Below are 21,949 nucleotides of genomic sequence, written 5' to 3' on the forward strand. Positions count from 1 at the left end.
TACCTGGTTGTAAGAGTATCCAAACACATTACACATCACTGTTCACTGTAAGTCCCGGTTGTGTCTCTTTTTTAAGCATTTTCGCTTATCATTTTTATCACTGTTTAATTAGCATTTATCATATTTGACATAATGAATCACACTCCCGCAAACTCTGAAGTTTCATATATGTACGGCGGTTGCACAGATCCCACTTTGTCGACTCCGAGCACATCAAACCCCACCACGGTAGATGCCAATACGCCACGAGAAAGAGAACCAGGAAGCGTCGGGTCGATAAATTTCGATCCACCAGGTCTGCAACCTCTATCCTCCACTCGAATCGACGCCGCTGACACACCATTGAATCAACGGATAGTAGAGATCAATTTTGAAGGGGGCGAGGAGCAGTCTGCAGAACCCGCATCGCCGGAGGCCGAGTCACACCTGGGCAAACAGAGTATGTTTTCAACCACAGAACTAGATCCGCTTCAAAAGGTAATAATGGAACAAACGAGTAGCACTTTCAACATTATGTTACAAAAAACAATGGATAGTATGATGCAGGAAATAAAAAGGAGATTGCTACAGTAAAAGAGGAAAATAAACAGACAGTGGAACAGGGCATGAAAGAGACCACAGGCGCTATAAAATCAGTAGAACAACGGTTGGATAATATTGAAACTAAAGTAGAGAGTCATAGGGAAGAGTTAAAAGCAATGATAACCCTACAAAAAGAAAGTCAAGATAAAGTTACGGCAGGATTATCGGAAAGGTTAGATACGGTTACATGTGAACTCAATGAAAGGATAGACAACTTAAATACACAAATCACTACACCTATTCTGGCTACAATTAGGCGCGCTCATGTAGACTCAGCTAATTTCTTGGCTTGCTTGTGCAACATTATTTGGAATGGGAAGGCTACCTACAGAAATTACAGCAAAGACTCTGTCGTGCTATTTACGCCATTTGTACAGTTTTAACAATTACAAATTTGAAGACAGGGCTTTTATTATACCATTGATACTTCCTTTCGATTATAAGGTAAAACATAATTTTTTGGGGCTCCTCCACTGGCCCATTAAAAATTAAAAAAAAAAAAAATAATTTGGAATATAACTCACTCTGGGAGGAGAGACTCTTGCAGGCCCATATTTCGCAAACTTAACCTTTTAACACTCCCGGCTTTATGGTTGACATTTTAATGTACATGAAAAGAAATAGTGAGATAATTGCTGACAGCCATCTCATTCACAGGTTTCCTCAGCATAACAACAATCTTTATTTGCCCAAGCACAGACTTACCACCTATGAGAAGGGAGCTTTATATTCAGGCATAAAAATATATAACTCTTTGAAAAACGATTTGAAAATGGAGACTAATTTGAAAGTATTCAAAAATGAAATAAGTGATATACTATTGAAGAGTTGTCCCTATAGTGTTGAAAAGGGAATGAGGTCCTTGTCTGGTAGTTTAGACATATAGGTTTTAAGAAAATTATCATATTGGAAAATGTATTAAATAAAACCAATCTTGTATGGAAAAACACAATCATGAAATTGCCAGGTGGCATGTTGTGTGAGTTTTAATGAAGCTCACATATACACAACTGAGCGCCATGAATATCAATAATAATAATAATAATAATAATAATAATAATAATAATATAATAATAATAATATAATAATAATAATAATATAATAATAATAATTGAAATGCCAGACAAGTCCTAACATTCCTCCTCCTTGTTCAGCAGCCCGTCAGCTGCTGTCCATCCCTCCTGTACAGCAGCCCATTGGCTGCCGTACGTCCCTGTCCTCCCACTGGTACAGCGACCCATCGGCTGTCATCCATCCCTCCTGTACAGCGGCCCGTCAGCTGCCATCCATCCCTCCTGTACAGCGGCCTATCGGCTGCCATCCTTCCCTCCTGTACAGCGGCCCATTGGCTGCTGTACATCCCTGTCATCCCACTGGTACAGTGGCCTATCAGCTGCCATCCATCCCTCCTGTACAGCGGCCCATTGGCTACCGTCCCTTCCATCCATTCTTTCCGGATTCCGGATACAGCGGCCCGTTGGCTGCCATCCCTTTCCTCCTGGCACTGCAGTCCATTGGCTGCCATCCATCCTCTCAGGGTACAGCACCCTGTTGGCTGCCATCCCTTCCATCCATTCCCACCAGGTACAGTGGCCTATTGGCTGCTGTCCCTTCCCCTCCCGGTACAGTAGCCTGTTTTACTTCGTCACCCTCTTATACTGCAGTGGAACTGAGGCTGTGAGGCCAATACAAAATTACCTCAAAGTGGTGTCATCAGAGCAAAGAGTGACCTTCACGCTGTCAGAAGCACCAGGAGGTGCTGTGCATGCCAGCTAAGGTACAGAGAAGGAAGAAGAGGAACTTAGACTTGCCTCCTTTTCCTTCCAGGGGCAACACCTGGGTGTTAATCACCTACCTCTGAATGAACTCAGGGTGTACGTGATAGGGTTTATCTTCTAAACTCCAGGTCTATTGTGTTCTTGACCTATTTGAGTCCAGGACTTTGATGCAGTAAACATGAGGGAAATTCACAATATTATATTGTTGTCATTTTGGCAATGGGAGACAGCTGATTGAGGTTGGCAAATTCTAATGAGCATGCTTTCCAAATCCTTAACTCGGAAAGAGGCGAGAATTCAATTCAAGTCCTGGACTTACAAGCTCTTCAATCAGAAAGCACAATTATAAACTCCAGAGTCCAACGTGATCTCTAAACTCCAGGGTCTATTCGAGTCCTCAACTATGTTATCACTCTGACTCGGAAAGCCAATTTTCTGACTCCAGAGTTCAAAGCCGGTTAAAGTCTAGAACTTAGGTGAATCCCAAACTAAGAAACCAGCCTTTAATGTACATAGGATGATTCTAGGAGAATTTTCATTTTTGTAATCAATTATTCTGATTCCAATAAATGAAACATCAATCCAATTTGTGATACAAAATTCACAAAAGATAAAAGCCCAATCAAATCATTCTCCTAAATAATAATCACAGTTGTTATAATATGTTCAATATCAGCATGGAACAATAGAACTAAATTCAATCTATTTTTTCTTTAAACAGATCCTTGCGGGGCATGGGTTACCTGCTAGCTATGAATACTTCTGTAGTCTGATATTGGAGTATGGAGTAAACTCCTTTTTCTTTCGAATGATCCTAGAAACGCAAAATCTCAAAACACTTTACACACTCCTCAACATCAACATGCAATTCAAGAAGGAAATTTTTTCTGTTAATACATGAAGAGAAATGCAAAACAGTTGACTCGGATCTTGAACCTTGCTTGATAAATCAACAATTATCAATCAATTAACAATTATCTTACAATTGTAAGATTATCATTGTAATGCATATAAGATTATGACGTTTCCGATTGTATAGTTTTTATACTTAAAGGAATAAAAATCTATTCTATTCTATTCTATTCTATTCTATTCTATTCTATTCTATTCTATTCTATTCTATTCTATTCTCTTCTATTCTATTCTATTCTATTCTATTCTATTCTATTCTATCTATTCTATTCTATTTATTCTATTCTATTCTATTCTATTTATTCTATTCTATTCTATTCATTCTATTCTATTCTATATTCTATTCTATTCATTCTATTCTATTCTATTCTATTCTATTCTATTCTATTATATTCTATTCTATTCTATCTATTCTATTCTATCCTATTACCAATTACCAATACAATGTTTAATATTATCAATTTTCAATGATTTCTTCACGTTTCTAGGATATGTGAAAGAGAAAAGGCACATAACTACACTGAGGATTTGGCCACAGATGTGACTCAAATTAAAGGTGAAAGGATAATAGCAACAACCGTAAGGAGCCTAACTGACTTCGTGGAACAAAAGCTTTGGACCTGTAAAGTAAATGAGGTATGTGTAGCCTACATGAATCTATAGCGTGAGATCCACGTTAAAGCCAGTGGAGATGTTAGTACCACATAGTTGCCAAATCTTTTTCAATTGACTTTTGTAGCAGTGATTCAAGTCATCTTGTTATATCTAATTATATTCAGCTGTGCTGAATAAGTGAGTTGTGTATTTCTGGCTCTAAATTTTGTAAAATTACGCAAACATTTTTCAATTAATGGTCATTAGAGAGTTTCCCCCAGTGCGGTAGGGGTAGTAGAATTGTACCCACAGTAATCCCTGCTTGTTCGTAAGAGGCAACTAAAAGGGACCTTCCCCTTTCCAAGCCCTTCTTCCTATGACCTTCTTCTTCTTCGACATGCTTGGATCTTTCATTTCTAGAATGGCGCCTTCCTATTGACTCAGCTTTGTGCCATTCTCTTGCAGTGTGCGGCTAAAGGGGTAAGGGGGCATCTTGCTTCGGTAAGGTGTCATTCTGTCATCCTGTGGCCGCGTGCTGCTCTTTTTCTTTTTCCTGTCCTCCCTACCTTGGGAAAATTCTTCTTTCTCATTTTATTGTTTTTCTCTATAATGTCACTTCTACCTTTTACCAAGTTCCAACAGCTTCGGGTGGATGAGCGGGTGGAAGGAGGGCACCCTATTGCCCTTGGGCAAGTGTCCCAGAAGGCAGAAGAACCAAATTGGTCAACGGCATTGGGATGTGGAAGGCCAGGAGATGAACACTGCATTAAAGATCCATTGTGATATTCTCAAAAGCAGCCAAATTATCATGTTGAGTCCATCTGTAACTAAATATTCCTGAGGTAAAATAGTCCCCCGTTCGGATCTCCGGGTGGGGACAGCTTCAAATGGGTTCATCAAGGAAAAGAGAACTTTAAGAGTTGCTACTTGGAATGTAAGATCATTGGGTGTGTGTGGTAAAATAGAGAATGTGAAACTGGAAATGAAGCGACTGAATGTCAATGTCCTTGGAATGAGTGAAATTAAATGGAAGGATGAGGGTGACTTTTGGAGCAGAGACTACAGGATTATTTTCTCAGGTGACAAACGCAGTACAACTGGAGTGGGGATAGTTTTGGATAAGAAGTGAGGAGGAAGAGTGAAAAGTTATAAGCTGTTCAGTGATAGAATAATTTTGATCAAGTTGGAGAGTGCAGGGGAACATATAGCTATCATGCAACTATATATGCCAACATCTGGATATAGTGATGAGGACTTAGAGGAGGTATAAAAACAGATTGAAGAGGTACTAAACTATGTGAAAGATAATGAGTCTTTAATTATTCTTGGTGATTGGAATGCTGTGGTTGGAGAGGGAAGAGATGGTGAAGTGATCGGTGAGTATGGATTGGGCAATAGAAATGAATGCGGCCAGAGGCTTGTAGATTTCTGTGTGGAGAGGAACTTTGTAATCGCTAACACAATCTTCAAACAGCCCCTTAGACGCCGGTACACATGGACCCAGCCAGGAGACATAGCACGATATCAAATAGAGTATATAATTTTGAGGAAAAAGCATGAACGGTACATCCAGCAATGTAAGACGTATCCTGGTGCAGATATCTGTAGTGATCACAACATAGTTATAATGGATTACAATTTGCAAGGTAGAAGGAATTCATTCATAAGGAAACCAACCAACAGCAAATGGGATATTGGGAAACTGAAAATAGAGGAATATACAATTACAGAATCAAACAGGTCTTGAGGAATGAGATAGAGAATCCAGGACTGGGCACACAGCATCTCTGGGGAAATTTGAAAAATGCTATTCTGACCTCTGCAGGAGAAATAGTAGGCAAGCAGAAGGAGCAGCCACTCAAGCCTTGGATAAGTGATGGAACCATAGCACTAATTAAAAATAGAAGGCAACACAAAAATGACAAAAATAGTGAGTATAATAAATTGCGAAATCTTGTGAACAGAAGTGCCAGAAATGATAAACAGGTATGGTGAGGGAAACGATGCGATGAAATTGAGAATCATTTTGTTAGAGGAAATGTAGAAAAATCGTATAGTCTAATAAGAAAGATGTTTGGTAAGCACTCTGTGAAAAGTAACATTATCAAGTCAAGAGATATGAAAATGCTGATGGACAATGATGAGGTTGCAGATAGATGGAAGCAATATGTAGAAAATCTTTACAGTAATTCAAATGCCTTGGAAGAACTAGAGGAAGAAGTAGATGTACCTCATGATGAGCTGGGACCACCAATCACTTATCCAGAAATTGAGAAAGCCTTACATGAGCTGGAATCAAGGAAAGCATATGGCTCAGATAATATACCGGCAGAACTATTACAAGCACTGGATGAAGATATTAGGTACTTGTTATTTGTCCTCATAAATTCAATCTATACCACTGGAGAAATCCCAGATGATTTTAAAGAGAGTCTGATGGTGATGTTACCAAAGAAGAACAAGGCAATAAGATGCAAAGAATATAGAACATTAAGTATCCTAGCACATGCCTCGAAGTTACTTACAAATATTATATTGAGGAGAATTGAGGGGAAAATTGATGCAAATCTCGCGGATGATCAATTCGGCTTCAGAAAGAACAAGGGCACAAGAGAAGCAATATTGTGTATCAGAAATATTGTGGAGAGAAGCTTTTAGGTGAACAAGCAGGTATACATTGCATTTGTAGACCTGCTTAAGGCATTCGATAGGGTGAATTGGAATGTACTGTTGAAAGTATTAAAGGACATCAAAATAGATTATAGAGATAGAAGGATCATTCGATAGTTGTACAAGGATCAAACAGCATTATTAAGGATAGGTGAGCAGCAGAGAGAGGCTGCTATAAGGAGAGGAGTGTGACAGGGCTGTAGTTTGTCACCATTGTTATTCAACATTTATATAGAGCAAGCTATTAATGAATGCAAGGAGTGCTGTAGTGGCATCAAGGTAAATGGAGTTCGGACTCAGATGCTTCATTTTGCAGATGATATAGCTATAATAGCGGATAATAGAATAAGTTTAGAAAGAGCTCTAACCACCTTGCATGAGATTCTACAAAATAAATATGATATGGAGATAAATAAAATAAAGACAGAAGTAATGGTCTGCTCAAAAGTCCCAGAGAATGTGTCCATTAAATTAGATAATTACGCCCTGAAGCAAGTAAAAATGTTCAAATATCTTGGAAGCATTATATCAGAAGATGGAAGAGATAGACTGGATATAAAGCGCCGAATCAGAGAAGCTAAGGGTATGTTTATTAGTAAAAGGCAGCTTCTTTCCTCAAATAGTCTAACCTTGGAAATAAGAAAGAGACTAATAAAGAGTTGCATTTGGAGTATAGCTCTTTATGGGTCTGAAACGTGGACTATTGGTAAGGCTGAGGAAAAGACTTTGAATGCTTTTGAAGTGTGGTGTTGGAGGCGTATGCTCAAAATAAAATGGACTGACAGAGTTACGAATGAGGAGGTATTCCAGAGGGCGGCAGATAAAAGATCTCTTCTGAATTTTCTCAAGGCCAGATGACATTCTTGGATTGGACACATAATAAGACACGACGCATTTACATCAAGTATTCTGGAAGGTACAGTTGATGGACAAAGGGGTCGTGGGATACCCCGGCTACAGTACTTAGGACAAATGACGAAGGATCTGGGTGCTATGAGCTATGAACAATGGAAGAGAGTAGCAATTGACAGATTTAGATGGAAGGATGCCAACCAATCAAACGATTGAGCTGTAAGAAGAGAAGAGTGTAATATTTTTGTGTTTTATCTATTTTTTCAACCATCAAAATGAAAAATCATTAATTTCTGTTGCTTTCAAGTGAATATGGACTAAATTCCAGAAAAGAGAAATCATAACCCTATTTTGAACTTTAAAAATGTTATCCAAATTTGGGAGAGGAAAAGTAACAAGGAGTGTCCTTAGTTTTTTTCTCTTCCTGTCTGTCCCCTCTTGTGAAAATGGTATATCAATAAATCAATAATATCTTATAAAATATTAATTTATTGTCAATTCGTATTAATAATGATGGACAATAATTGTATCTCAAATATTTGTATCAAATGTTTATCTCGGATGATTTTATCTCAAAATGATTGTACCATGTTGTATAATAACATTCAAACAATAAAAGCCAAATTAAAAGTCCATCATTGATGGAACTTTAGTTTCCTGAATAATTGTAATTTTTACAGAAAATTTACCATACTCGTAATATTGGATATCACATTTTTCCATTTTGTTCGGACATTATATAAATGTGTATGTTCTGGGTACAGTAAATTGTTCCAGTTCCAATCGTAAATTGTACCATCACATGACTAGTGCAAAATGTTCTCATGGAGCGCCAATTCAAAATCATTGGTTCAAGCTTTCAGCACGCACATATAAAGTTGATTTACACTAAAATGTGTCATTTACTAGCTGCATGAAAGGAGAAAGGCTGTTTCACAAACTTATCATCTAGAAAAGTGTGCATTTATCTTATTCCATCACTCTAAACTTTTCTCTAGAGAAAAATTCATTTAATGAATAGTTATCAAACATCATATTGTTGGTTATGTATTCTATGGTAGAGGAACAGACTATCACAGCATGCGCAGAGAAGCAAGCAGACTCCAATAATCGACCAATGAGAGATCAGATAGTTTGAGCTGTATCAAGTTGGACAATTTACCACTGTGGGGCAGGAATTTGGAACTGGAACTGGTTTCTGGTACAGAATCTGTCAAAACTCTTCTCATGGAATGTGGAACATTTTACCTGGTAAATTGTGAATCAGACAATTCACCGCATTCCATGTACACAGAATGGGCCCATTTTTCCCCTTTGTTGTCTGGCATTGTGTGGTGGACGGGGAAATTGGAGGGTGACATGTATAGCATAATAGCACCAGTTGCCGACTGCCAGCCAATCAAAGAGCTCACTTCTCATAATGTGAATTTTTTGCAAAGTGATCTATTGATTTATCGTAATTTATCACAAGTGTCGTCTTGTCTCATATTGTGATCTAAACCTGGGATCCTGGAGGCAAGAAGGATTTGGACATGAAGGTATGCCTATGTTATTGTGCATTTGGCCATTTAAATTGTTCAACTTGCTACCCAACACCAGACAACCCCAAAATGTTCTCGATCTAATTGATACAGTCCACAAACCAAAGTGCTGTTCAAGCCAGCCTCTGTCAAATAAATGTGGTCCATCCGGCCTGGAGGACCAAAATAAAAACATGGTCCAACCATCCAGGATTGATTGATTAATCGAATTTCAATAGGACATAAGTATGAAATATCATCCAATAGGCTTGTCGTTTTCTATGCCTATTTTATTCTTGGTTTGTTCTGTGTATATGGCATATTTTGTCGTTGTAAATGGATATATGATTTATTTGTGGTATAGTTTTGAAATTTGGGCTTAATTTTAGTTGTAAATTGGATAGAACAAGTAATATTTTTGTAAATAATATGAAATTGGCATCAAAAGTCTGAACTGGCAAGTTTGTGTCAATAAGTAGAGAAAAACTTATATGTCATGTAGCTCTAACAGTAACTGGAACTGTTACTTTTTTCAAAGGATACTTGCATTTATTTGCATTGACTATTGCCGTTTCTTTGTTATTAATAGCAGTTATTGTTTGTTCCAATGAGTATTGGTAAGTTAGCCTCTTAACTGATCATTCTCTACCGAGCACAAGTTGAAGTGCTGGCTTTGCTTGTATGATTAGATAAGCTAGCCATTTTTCGTTACAGTAGTTCATTGTGTCACCTGCTCTCTTGTTTTCCCTCTCATTCATGTTCGGCTCTTTGTCTCACTCTCTCTCTCTTGATGAGCGCTCACTGTTATTGCTTCACTATGGGAGTTATTAAAGACTTGACATTTCAAAGAGATGTATTATTCCATTAAATAGAATGGATAAATGAAATTGCTGAAGCTGTCAAAAAGGATCCGAGAAGTGAAACAATGAGATATTAATTGAAAGCTATGGATGAGCATATTGATCACCACCATGTGGAGTTCAATGATATAATAGATAAGATGCAGAGCTACTATGACAAACAAAATCCTTGATTGGAAACAACTGAGCTTGAAACACTGATGAGCAAGTTTGATGAGATGTATTCCAATGTCAAGGCTATTCTCGAAACATCACCATCTACTCAAACAAATTTGAATGTTTATTCTTCCAATGTAGCTTCCACACCCACAGCTGGGAATAGCTTGTCAGTTGTCCTACCTAAGCTTCCTTTAATGACTTTTGATGGCGATTTTAAAATTTGGAGTCAGTTTGAAGATTTATTTGAGGCCATGGTCCACGATAATGGTCAAATTGCTGACATACAAAAACATATGTATCTTCAGTCTGTACTGAGAGGTGATGCACTGTCAGTCATTTATGTATTTCCATTGACAAGTGATCATTATGCTGAGGCATGGAAAATATTATTGAATCACTACAATGACTCTTACAAGCTGACTGAGGCATACTTGCAAGCAATTTTCATATGCCAGCAGTTAATAAGTGACCAGACTCGCTACAAAAATTCATCTCTCATTCAGCTGAGTATATTGCAGCACTAAAACCAATTGGTCATTCAGTTAATGACCGGGCGATTCTGTTATTATTTGTCTTGCATAAAAAACTGACTGAAGAATAAATTAGGAGAGAAGTGGCAGAAACTGCTAAGGAATGGAACAGTATCTGATTTAAAAAACTTCCAAATGTTTTTGAATGATGAAGCTGTTTTTTAGAGGCTACCAAATCAACTGATTTTTGGGGTCATCTACATCGTCAGAAGCCTTCTCATGTAAGCAGTTTGGGAAATCAGAACCCACTATGGGAAATCACAAAGCTTCAGCTATGATTGTTGAATCAAAATCGGATGAGCTGAAATGTATTGAATTCAATAATTCTCATGAACTGGAAAATTTTTAAGTGTTCTTGAATCTCAAACCATCTGATAGATTGAAATGTGTAAAAGAATTAAAACTAGTTATATGCTGCTCATTGGCAGGGCACTTTATTAGAGACTGTAGACAAAGGAAGCTGTGCAGTCACTGTAATTTGCATCATCATTCGCTCCTCCATTTAGAGCCGAGACAGCTGCCTGTTGAAAACACCAACACATTGGCCGGTAATAAACAAATGAGCAGGGTTGACATGAACATTGCCGCTGATGAAAGCCATCAAACATTTGTTACTGACTCAGCTGAGAAAGTATTTTCGAATGTAAAGAGTTCCGTAGTATTGTTATCAACTGTTAGAACAGAAGTTCAAGATAATCAAGGCAATTATCATATGGTCAAGGTATTATTGGATTGTACAAGCACCAAGTCATTTATTACAAGGCAATGCATGAAAAAATTGTGTCTAATGGTGCAGAAAACACATAGTTTTCAATGTACGGATTATCTGATACTAAATTGGAAGTGGCAGATGAACTCCCCCCATTAAAAGCTACCACATTGGTAGTCAACAAGAAAGCAACTACAAATCAGATGAGAAAGGTGTGTACTGGGCACATATTGATCCTGCATTTTTCCTTTCAGAGGAGGTTGATATTTTATTGAGTGCTGAATACTTTCCCTTCATTCTGACTGGAAGAGAGGTGATTGGTCCAGCGGGTACACCATCTGCCCTAGAAACTGTATAGGGCAACTGCCTGATGTGTAAGGTATGAGAGGAGAGCTCTACTATCTCAAATAATCTGTACATGTATTCCAATGCTGATTAAGAAGAGTTGGTGAAGCAATTTTGGGCCGTTGAGGAGCCACCTATGACAAAAAATCATCGGAAAGTGAAATGGCCTGTGAAGAGATATACAAATCAACTGTTTGTCATTTGAATACTAGTAGATACATTTTAGAATTACCATTCAAGCGGGAAAGATCTTTCCTGACCTTCCTGGATGTCCTATCTCGCCTCGATGCCCCACTGGTGGCCTACCAATGGGGAGTCAGGTTTCGACCAAACCTGACGTGTTGTCGTTGGTCGAAACTGGCAACCCGTCGTCCAAACAGTTTAAGTGTCGTTTAACACTCGCCCCAAACGAGTGTAGAGCAGTGGAGTTCACTGTGTGAGAGGCTAATCAACTTTAGCCTCGACACAACTCCCGGTCGCTGAAGAAATCGGAGTTCACGTAGTACGGGTGTACTGTGACGTTGCTAGCTGCTCGCTGCTTCCTTCTCACCTCTCTCGACCGCTCGACTTGGCTCTCCGAACCCGACTGCCTCTTGCTGGCCTTTCTCGAGCCTCCCTCAGTGACCGAGAGGGAGGGGAGAGAGGATGCGCAGCAACGCTGAGCGGTAGGCCAGTGGCTGGCTTGAACGTTGACCCCTCAGATTCTATGATAGATAGCCGAGCGTCGAATAAATGAGCCCTAAATTCAATGCCTTTCTCTAGTTATGATATACATCGTGACACACTGTTCCTACTAAGGGAAGGGGGGGGAAAGAGAGGGGGAGGAGAGGGGGGGGGTGAGGATGGAAGGGGTAAACGGCAGACAGAAGGTCCCAAATGCCTGAGTACATTCTGCCGCCTCTCCGCCGGTCAACATAGACCGAACATAAACTGGGCGCCAGGTTGGTTCCTCGCCAACCGGTGGTGATGCGTCGGCACCATCCGAAGAAATGAGCAAGCTACCCGCCAGATCCTAGGCCTAGCTTCAGAGAAGATCTTGAAGATCTGCGCCGTGCTTTCGCACTGCGTTGAGACGCCGTGTTCGCACACTGCAAGAGACCGCCGTGTTTGCACACTGCAAGAGGCCGCCGTGCTTCCGCACTGCGATGGGGGACGCCGTGCTTTCGCACTGCAAGAAACGCCGTGCTTTCGCACTGCAAAGGACCGCCGTGCTTCCGCACTGCAATGGGGGACGCCGTGTTTGCACACTGCAAGAGGCCGCCGTGCTTCCGCACTGCGATGGGGGACGCCGTGCTTTCGCACTGCAAGAAACGCCGTGCTTTCGCACTGCAAAGGAATGCCGTGCTCTCGCACTGCCCGGGGCGCCGTGCTTCCGCACTGCCAGGAACACCATGCTTTCGCATCGCGAAAAGGATGCCGTGCTCCCGCACTGCAGAGTTGCCGTGTTTCCACACTGCCGAGGACGCCGTGCTTCCGCACTGCAGATGAGAGCGCCGTGCTCTCGCACTGCCGGAAGGCGGGTAACACAAAAAAAACGAGGTGACACACCTCAGACAGGTTCTGAGAACCTAAGTAGCATTGCAAGGGAACGCCGTGCTTCCGCACTGCCCAGGACGCCGTGCTTCCGCACTGCAGGTGAGAGCGCCGTGCTTTCGCACTGCCGGAGCGCCGTGTCACACTTGCAGGACACTGCCGGGAAGTGTCGTGCTTCGCACTGTACATAAATGGACGCCGTGCTTTCGCACTGCCGAGTCGCCGTGTTTTCACACTGCAGAAGGACGCCGTGCTGTCGCACTGCAGGTAAGAGCGCCGTGCTCTCGCACTGCCAGGAGGGACAACACAGGGTACACAAAACACACAAAAAACACAAAAACACAAAAAACACAGAAACACAAAAACACAGAAACACACAAACACAGAAACAAATCGCCGGGCTTTCGCCCTGCGGGCCGTGCTTGCGCACTGCGTGCCGTGTTTTCACACTGCCGCGGTGTTCCCACACCGCGAAGGTGTGCGTCCGTGTAATGACAATCCAGACACTCACTGACCGATGGTCATGCTTGTGCACAACGTTCGGACGAGCTCGCAATCTGGCTGCCATGTTCCCACACTGCCTTGGTCAAGCTCGCGCACTACCTTTGCCGGGCTTTCGCCCTGCGGGCCGGGCTTTCGCCCTGCATGCCGTGCTTGCGCACTGCGATGGGGGACGCCGTGCTTTCGCACTGCAAGAAGCGCCGTGCTTTCGCACTGCAAAAATAAGGTCGTGGTGCTTTCGCACTGCCAAAGGAATGCCGTGCTTTCGCACTGCCCGGAGCGCCGTGCTTCCGCACTGCCAGGAACGCTATGCTTCCGCATCGCGAAAAGGACGCCGTGCTCCCGCACTGCAGAGTTGCCGTGTTTCCGCACTGCCGAGGACGCCGTGCTTCCGCACTGCAGATGAGAGTCGCGGTGCTCTCGCACTGCCAGGAGGGGCGGGTAACACAAAAAACGAGGTGAACAACACCTCAGACAGGTTCTGGGAACCCAAATAACATTGCAAGGGAAACGCCGTGCTTCCGCACTGCAATGAGTCGCCGTGCTCTCGCACTGCAAAAATAAGGACGCGGTGCTTGCGCACTGCAAAAGGAACGCCGTGCTTTCGCACTGCCCGGGCGCCGTGCTTCCGCACTGCCAGGAACGCTATGCTTTCGCATCGCGAAAAGGACGCCGTGCTCCCGCACTGCAGAGTTGCCGTGTTTCCACACTGCCGAGGACGCCGTGCTTCCGCACTGCAGATGAGAATCGCAGTGCTCTCGCACTGCCAGGAGGGGCGGGTAACACAAAAAAAACGAGGGGAACAACACCTCAGACAGGTTCTGGGAACCCAAATAACATTGCAAGGGAAACGCCGTGCTTCCGCACTGCAATGAGTCGCCGTGCTTGCGCACTGCATGTGCCGGGCTTTCGCCCTGCATGGCCGTGTTTTCACACTGCCTTGCTTCGCCGTGCTTGTGCACTGCATGTGCCGGGCTTTCGCCTGCATGGCCGTGTTTTCACACTGCCTTGCTTCGCCGTGCTTGCGCACTGCATGTGCCGGGCTTTCGCCCTGCATGGCCGTGTTTTCACACTGCCTTGCTTCGCCGTGCTTGCGCACTGCATGTGCCGGGCTTTCGCCCTGCATGGCCGTGTTTTCACACTGCCTTGCTTCGCCGTGCTTGCGCACTGCATGTGCCGGGCTTTTGCCCTGCATGTGCCGGGCTTTCGCCCTGCATGGCCGTGTTCTCACACTGCCTACGGTCCGTGACTACTCACCTACGGCTTGACCCAAGCCCGTTGACCGTCCGGGAGGCGCACTCAGATCCTCGGACGGCCGGCGCGAGGGCACCTTCCGGGGCGGAAAGATTGGTGGGTAACCTTCCTCACCGTAGGCCGATCCCCAATGGTGATTAGGGCGAGGCCTCGTCCGCAGTCGGTGGTAGACAGGCGAACTGCCGGCGGCAATGATGAGTCTTCCTCTTCTTCCTCCGAGGAGAGTTCGAAGACCTCGGATTCGGCTGGGTGGACGGCAGCGGCGGGACGGGGAGGTGACGATGGCTGGCTGCTGATAACCGGGAAACAGCTGGGACCCCCTGGAAGTTCGCGGGGCTCGGTGGAGGCTGCTCCCCAAGCCTCAGTGAGTCCTCTTTCTCGTACCCAACGGGGGTAGGGGCAGTCGGGGTCGCAGTTGTCGTTACGGCAGAAGGAGGGGTCGCGGGGCGGACAGCCTCCTCAGAGGTCCCGTATGCGGGTGAGATTGAGAAGCCCCCGCCTCCTCCCTCGAGTAAGGTGTCCTCATCCTCCGTGGGGACCTCCGGGACCTCCATAGGGGTATCAGCGACTGTAGAGGACGATGGCAGTGGAGTGTCGGCCCGAACTGGACTAAGAAGAGGTTGGTGAGCAGGCTGAGTCACCGTGACTACAATGTTGCGGTCGCGGCTCGTCCGCAGAGCGGGGAACTCCTCGAACAGCTCCCTGGAGGCAGCCTCTACCATGCTATCCACCGGCGGAGTCCGCTGCTGGAGGAGCCGGAGTAGCTGTTGACCTATAATACGCTCCGATTGCCACCGGGTGAGGCCTTCCGGTTGTGTTGGAAAACCTGCACCTTCCATCTGGTGACGCAGCGCATTCTCTTCACCTGGCAATATTTAGCCATGATGGCATGGATGGCTTCATGATCGTCTGCCGATGTCTTGTGGCCGGGGTCTAAGATGGTGGTAGTAGCCTCTTTCCTGTTCACCACTGCCAGGGCAATACCTCCCCCCCGAATCAGAGGAAACCCGAGGAGAGTGTCTCTCTTTAGGTTCCTCAACACCTCCCGAAGTCCTTCAGGGGTTCGGTTCGCGTGGCGGGTGCGCAACGCCTGAAAGGCGTGAACCTCGCCTTCTCTGTCACCGACAGCCGTGCTCCCGCACTGCAGAGTTGCCGTGTTTCCACACTGCCGAGGACGCCGTGCTTCCGCACTGCAGATGAGAATCGCAGTGCTCTCGCACTGCCAGGAGGGGCGGGTAACACAAAAAACGAGGGAACAACACCTCAGACAGGTTCTGGGAACCCAAATAACATTGCAAGGGAAACGCCGTGCTTCCGCACTGCAATGAGTCGCCGTGCTTGCGCACTGCATGTGCCGGCTTTCGCCCTGCATGGCCGTGTTTTCACACTGCCTTGCTTCGCCGTGCTTGTGCACTGCATGTGCCGGCTTTCGCCCTGCATGGCCGTGTTTTCACACTGCCTTGCTTCGCCGTGCTTGCGCACTGCATGTGCCGGGCTTTCGCCCTGCATGGCCGTGTTTTCACACTGCCTTGCTTCGCCGTGCTTGCGCACTGCATGTGCCGGCTTTCGCCCTGCATGGCCGTGTTTTCACACTGCCTTGCTTCGCCGTGCTTGCGCACTGCATGTGCCGGGCTTTTGCCCTGCATGTGCCGGCTTTCGCCCTGCATGGCCGTGTTCTCACACTGCCTACGTCCGTGACTACTCACCTACGGCTTGACCCAAGCCCGTTGACCGTCCGGGAGGCGCACTCAGATCCTCGGACGGCCGGCGCGAGGGCACCTTCCGGGGCGGAAAGATTGGTGGGTACCTTCCTCACCGTAGGCCGATCCCCAATGGTGATTAGGGCGAGGCCTCGTCCGCAGTCGGTGGTAGACAGGCGAACTGCCGGCGGCAATGATGAGTCTTCCTCTTCTTCCTCCGAGGAGAGTTCGAAGACCTCGGATTCGGCTGGTGGACGGCAGCGGCGGGACGGGGAGGTGACGATGGCTGGCTGCTGATAACCGGGAAACAGCTGGGACCCCCTGGAAGTTCGCGGGGCTCGGTGGAGGCTGCTCCCCAAGCCTCAGTGAGTCCTCTTTCTCGTACCCAAACGGGGGTAGGGGCAGTCGGGGTCGCAGTTGTCGTTACGGCAGAAGGAGGGGTCGCGGGGCGGACAGCCTCCTCAGAGGTCCCGTATGCGGGTGAGATTGAGAAGCCCCCGCCTCCTCCCTCGAGTAAGGTGTCCTCATCCTCCGTGGGGACCTCCGGACCTCCATAGGGGTATCAGCGACTGTAGAGGACGATGGCAGTGGAGTGTCGGCCCGAACTGGACTAAGAAGAGGTTGGTGAGCAGGCTGAGTCACCGTGACTACAATGTTGCGGTCGCGGCTCGTCCGCAGAGCGGGGAACTCCTCGAACAGCTCCCTGGAGGCAGCCTCTACCATGCTATCCACCGGCGGAGTCCGCTGCTGGAGGAGCCGGAGTAGCTGTTGACCTATAATACGCTCCGATTGCCACCGGGTGAGGCCTTCCGGTTGTGTTGGAAAACCTGCACCTTCCATCTGGTGACGCAGCGCATTCTCTTCACCTGGCAATATTTAGCCATGATGGCATGGATGGCTTCATGATCGTCTGCCGATGTCTTGTGGCCGGGGTCTAAGATGGTGGTAGTAGCCTCTTTCCTGTTCACCACTGCCAGGGCAATACCTCCCCCCCGAATCAGAGGAAACCCGAGGAGAGTGTCTCTCTTTAGGTTCCTCAACACCTCCCGAAGTCCTTCAGGGGTTCGGTTCGCGTGGCGGGTGCGCAACGCCTGAAAAGGCGTGAACCTCGCCTTCTCTGTCACCGACAGCCGCTCCATTTCCCGCAGCACCTGATCCGTAAAGCAGGCCCGGAACGACGGCATTTTCTCCTCTCTTTTTTTTTAAAAAAAAAAAATGGTAGTTGAGAGGACTCGAAGGCGTAGACAGGGAGAAAGATAAGAGGTGGTGATGAGTGATGTTAAAAGAGAGCAGTTGGTGATGGCGTTGACCAAGTTTGGAGATAATAATAAAAAAACACAAGTCTCACAACTCCAGGAAAAGCACCGAAAAAAAAGAACTAGAATTCGGAGATGTTATTTGAAGTGAAAAACGTTGAAAGAAATAAAGATGCAAATCAAAAAGTCACTAGTAATAAGGTCGCTTTACGGTAGCCTGTCACCCGATGTTGCCTACACGGTAGCTTACAACGGACTGACCAAGTGAAGTTTGAGAAGCAACCATAAACGGGGAAAAACAGGAATAATCGGGAATTATTAGATTGCATAAAATGAAAAACAATGCAGGATCGGACGAGAATAATCTGTTTAGTAGACAAAATAAATTGATTATTTTATCTTATCGCTATGCGTCGACCGCTCAACAGGCACGTAGCACTGAAATTCGGATTTAACTGGCAGAACGGTATAATAGGAAAAATGTTGTTTCTCGATGCCAATTCCTATATGAGATGATGACAAGCCTTCTCTCATAAAATTCCTTATTAGAATTATATTATTGAAGATAGAAATATAGCCATAGAAAATGTCTACAAGCACAGGCCGTGGGAAACTCGGACCTGTCTACTGAACGTGACTAAATCACAATTAAAACAATAGCACAATAAAGCATAGACTACTGTAATACCAATACAGCTCCAGTTTCTTTCAAAACGAGATGAATTTGAAATAATGAAATAATGAAGATTTTATTCCAGTAAAATCACTTTATGGATATTTTCATTTTTAATAAAATATTGGAGAGAGATTGATCAAAATTTGAAACCAACAAAAACGATTGTAGTACACTATGACTTACAATCACATGCAACTTATTCAAATGCCATGAATAATCGGTTGCCTAATTACATGCAACTTATTCAAATACCATGAATAATCGGTTGCCGAATCACACACAACTTATTCAAATTCCATGAATAATCGGTTGCCTAATCACACGCAACTCATTCAAATACCATGAATAATCGGTTGCTACATAATATACTTCTATCCACAGAAAAATAACTCCTGTTATTTTCTGTAACGTAATACATTATTACCACGGACCCAAGCAATTATCGCCGGCTTTATTTTATGATCAAAATAAATATTCAATCCAAAACCTCATGGACAAATAATATTATTCAGAAAAAATCTGACAATTAATTCCTCCAATGTTTATTATCGTTATACAGTTCACAAATTGTGGACGACAACATGATAAATGAAATAATTCAAATTCCATCTCTTTGACCCGTGCTTGGCAAGGGAATTGGATTAAGAGCTCTGAGACAATAAGATGGCGATATAGTTGGAGATGAAAATAAAAGCAACAATAACTTTTCGACTTTACAGAAAAAGCCTAGAAACCGCTTATCTGTTTTAATTGAACTAGGATGGTTGAGTTGCCATTCAGCTTAATTTCGACTCTGTTAAAACAGGACCATTTACTCGAAAGAAAATTGTTATGAATGCTACCTTTAAATATAGGCCTAATGTTCACACATTTCTCTGAATCGAGAAATAATTATTTCATGCTCCAATATCAGGCTAGTTTCAACTATTCAATGCTATCAATTATCTCAAACCCCATAAATAAACGGGCTATATTTCCAAATATATTTTCCTCCAAATTTTAGATATTATTTCTCCTCCTGGTCACTCACCTTACTGCTGCTGTTGAATTACTCTTCCCCGATACTCCATCAGGCGAGTGGGCAGCGACACCCGGCTTACCCGATTCCTCCTGCCGTCACCGCTCTCCTCCACACTGGCTCCTCCATCATTGTCCTCTCCGCCGTCGCGGGCGGCTCGCATTCCGCTGTCGTCCTCTCCATCTTCCTCCTCTTCTTCCTCGGGAAGGGGCGGCAAGATTTTTATATCCTTTACATGAACCGTCAGCATTTTACCAGCAGCTCCTTTCAGCAACACTACAGAGGCGCTCAACATTTTCTCTACCTCATAAGGCCCAGAAAATTTGGGAGCTAGCTTAGCCGCAAACTGGTTCACTCCAGACGAGAGATGATAATCCCTCTTGTACATCAACTGGCCCGTCCTTAGTTCCAGTGGTCTCCGCCTAAGATTATAATACCTCCTGGTATTATTATAGGCCTCGTTTAGATTATCTAAAACGAGTTTCTGTGCACGTTTCAGTACTTGCAACCTCCTCAGCTGGGCTGCTCGACTCGTGCCTCCATCCTCCTGTCGAGGATCGTCTTCATCCTCACCACAAGCATCTCCTGGTGCTCTCAACTCTCTTCCGAAGTTGAGGAAGGCAGGAGTATACTTAGTGCCTACATGCACCGCTGTATTCATGGCGAAACAAAATTCCTCCACATAGCGATCCCAATCCGCATGGTGCTCGCCACATAGAGCTGTATCATAGTCTTCATGACTCTATTAACCCTCTCCGTAGGGTTGCAGCTCGGTGTGTAGGGTGGGGTATAGAATAATGTGATGCCATTCTCCTTACAGTATGACTTAAAAAGTCTACTTGTATACTGTGTTCCATTGTCACATATAAGCAGCTTCGGCACCCCAAATTTGGTGACGACTAGCTCCCTCAAAGCTCGCGCTACGGCATTGCTGTCTGCCTGAGCTAGCGGCCGAGCTTCCGTCCACTTCGTGAACTGGTCCTGAAATACCACCAGGTATTTATTCCCCCTTTTCGAGCGAGGTAGCGGACCTACAATATCGGTGCTAACAGTCTCCCAGGGTCGCACCACTTTCCTCTGGCTGTTCATCTGTCCGTATGGAGGCCGCTGCTCCACCTTATGCTTCATGCACGTCTCACAGCGCCTCACATACTTCGCGACGTCCGCATACAGGCCCGGCCAATAATAGCGACAGGCTATCCGGTGATAAGTCCGGAATACTCCTTGGTGGCCCGCTGTCGGGGCATCGTGGCTCTGCTGGAGTATCTCCCTCCTAGCACCTCTCGGAATACATAGCTTCCAGCCATCACTCTCCGGCGCATCAGGAGGTTGTTGACGGGCCCATATGTGACGATACAACGCCTCACCCCTTACCATATAGTCGGGGTATTTCTGTGGATGATGGAGTAGATTGTTCTTCATCCTCCTTATCCACCTGTCGTCTTCCATGACGATGGCGGCTACCGCTCCTGTAGGCTCCTCCTGACCTTCTTGTGGACTTGCCGGCACGTCGCCTCCTGGCAACGCTCGCGAGAGAGCATCCGGGACCACGTTTAGCTTCCCTCTTCGATACTTGATGACCAAGTTATATTGCTGCATCTCTAAGGCCCACCTTGCTAGCCTTCCTGTCGGGTTAGGGATAGCTCTAAGCCACTTTAGAGCCTGGTGATCAGTAATCACTGTAGTCTCATACCCCTCTATGTACGGCTTGAATTTTCTCAGGGCGAAAATCACAGCCAGGCACTCCTTTTCGGTGGTAGAATACCTCAGCTCGGCCCCCTTGAGCCCTCTGCTTGCGTAGGCGATGACCTTCTCCTCTCCATCGACCTCCTGAGTAAGCACAGACCCTAGTCCATACTCAGAGGCATCCGTCTGGAGCGTGAACGGTAGTTCAAAGTGAGGATACGTGAGCACTGGAGATCTAGTGAGAGCCCTCTTTATCTCCTGGAAAGCTCTCTCCTCTTCTGGTCCCCAGTGCCACTTCACTCTACCTTCAGCAACCGGTGAAGAGGTGTTGCAAGGTCCGAAAAATTCGGGACAAACCTCCTATACCAGGACGCCAACCCCAGAAAACTCCGGAGCATCCTGAGCCGCTGCGGAGTTGGGAACTCGTTTACCGCTCTCACCGTCTCAGGATCAGTCCTGAGTCCTTGCTCCGTCACTATGTGTCCCAGGTAGCGTAGCTCTCGCTTCAAGAACTGACATTTCTCTTGATTGATTATCAAGCCAGCTTCTCTCAGCCTACTGAACACTCTAGCTAGGTTCAGCATGTGAGCCTCCATCGTTTCTCCTAGAACGATGACGTCGTCTAGGTAAGCAAAAGCACAAGGCTCCAATTCCGGCCCAATTACTCGGTCTAGGAGGCGCTGAAACGTAGCTCCAGCCGAGTGTAGACCAAAGGGCATCATCCGGAACTGGAACAGCCCTCTTCCAGGAACAGTAAACGCTGTAAGCTGCTTACTCTGCTCCTCCAACGGTACTTGCCAGTAACCGCTCTTCA

At 45.2% G+C, this 21,949-nt stretch overlaps 1 protein-coding gene across 3 annotated transcripts in view; it reads left to right on the forward strand.

Moving 5' to 3' along the window:
* The window catches only part of LOC111049630, a 311,297-nt gene that overhangs the window by 178,487 nt on the left and 110,861 nt on the right, over positions 1–21,949 (forward strand). For all 3 annotated transcript variants that reach the window (XM_039425126.1, XM_039425128.1, XM_039425127.1), the window contains one exon: positions 3,761–3,908. In XM_039425126.1, the coding sequence (XP_039281060.1) occupies positions 3,761–3,908 (148 nt within the window). The remainder of the gene's footprint in view (positions 1–3,760; positions 3,909–21,949) is intronic.

Source organism: Nilaparvata lugens, chromosome 3 (assembly GCF_014356525.2).
Source record: "Nilaparvata lugens isolate BPH chromosome 3, ASM1435652v1, whole genome shotgun sequence".
NCBI classification, from domain to species: Eukaryota; Metazoa; Arthropoda; class Insecta; order Hemiptera; family Delphacidae; genus Nilaparvata; species Nilaparvata lugens.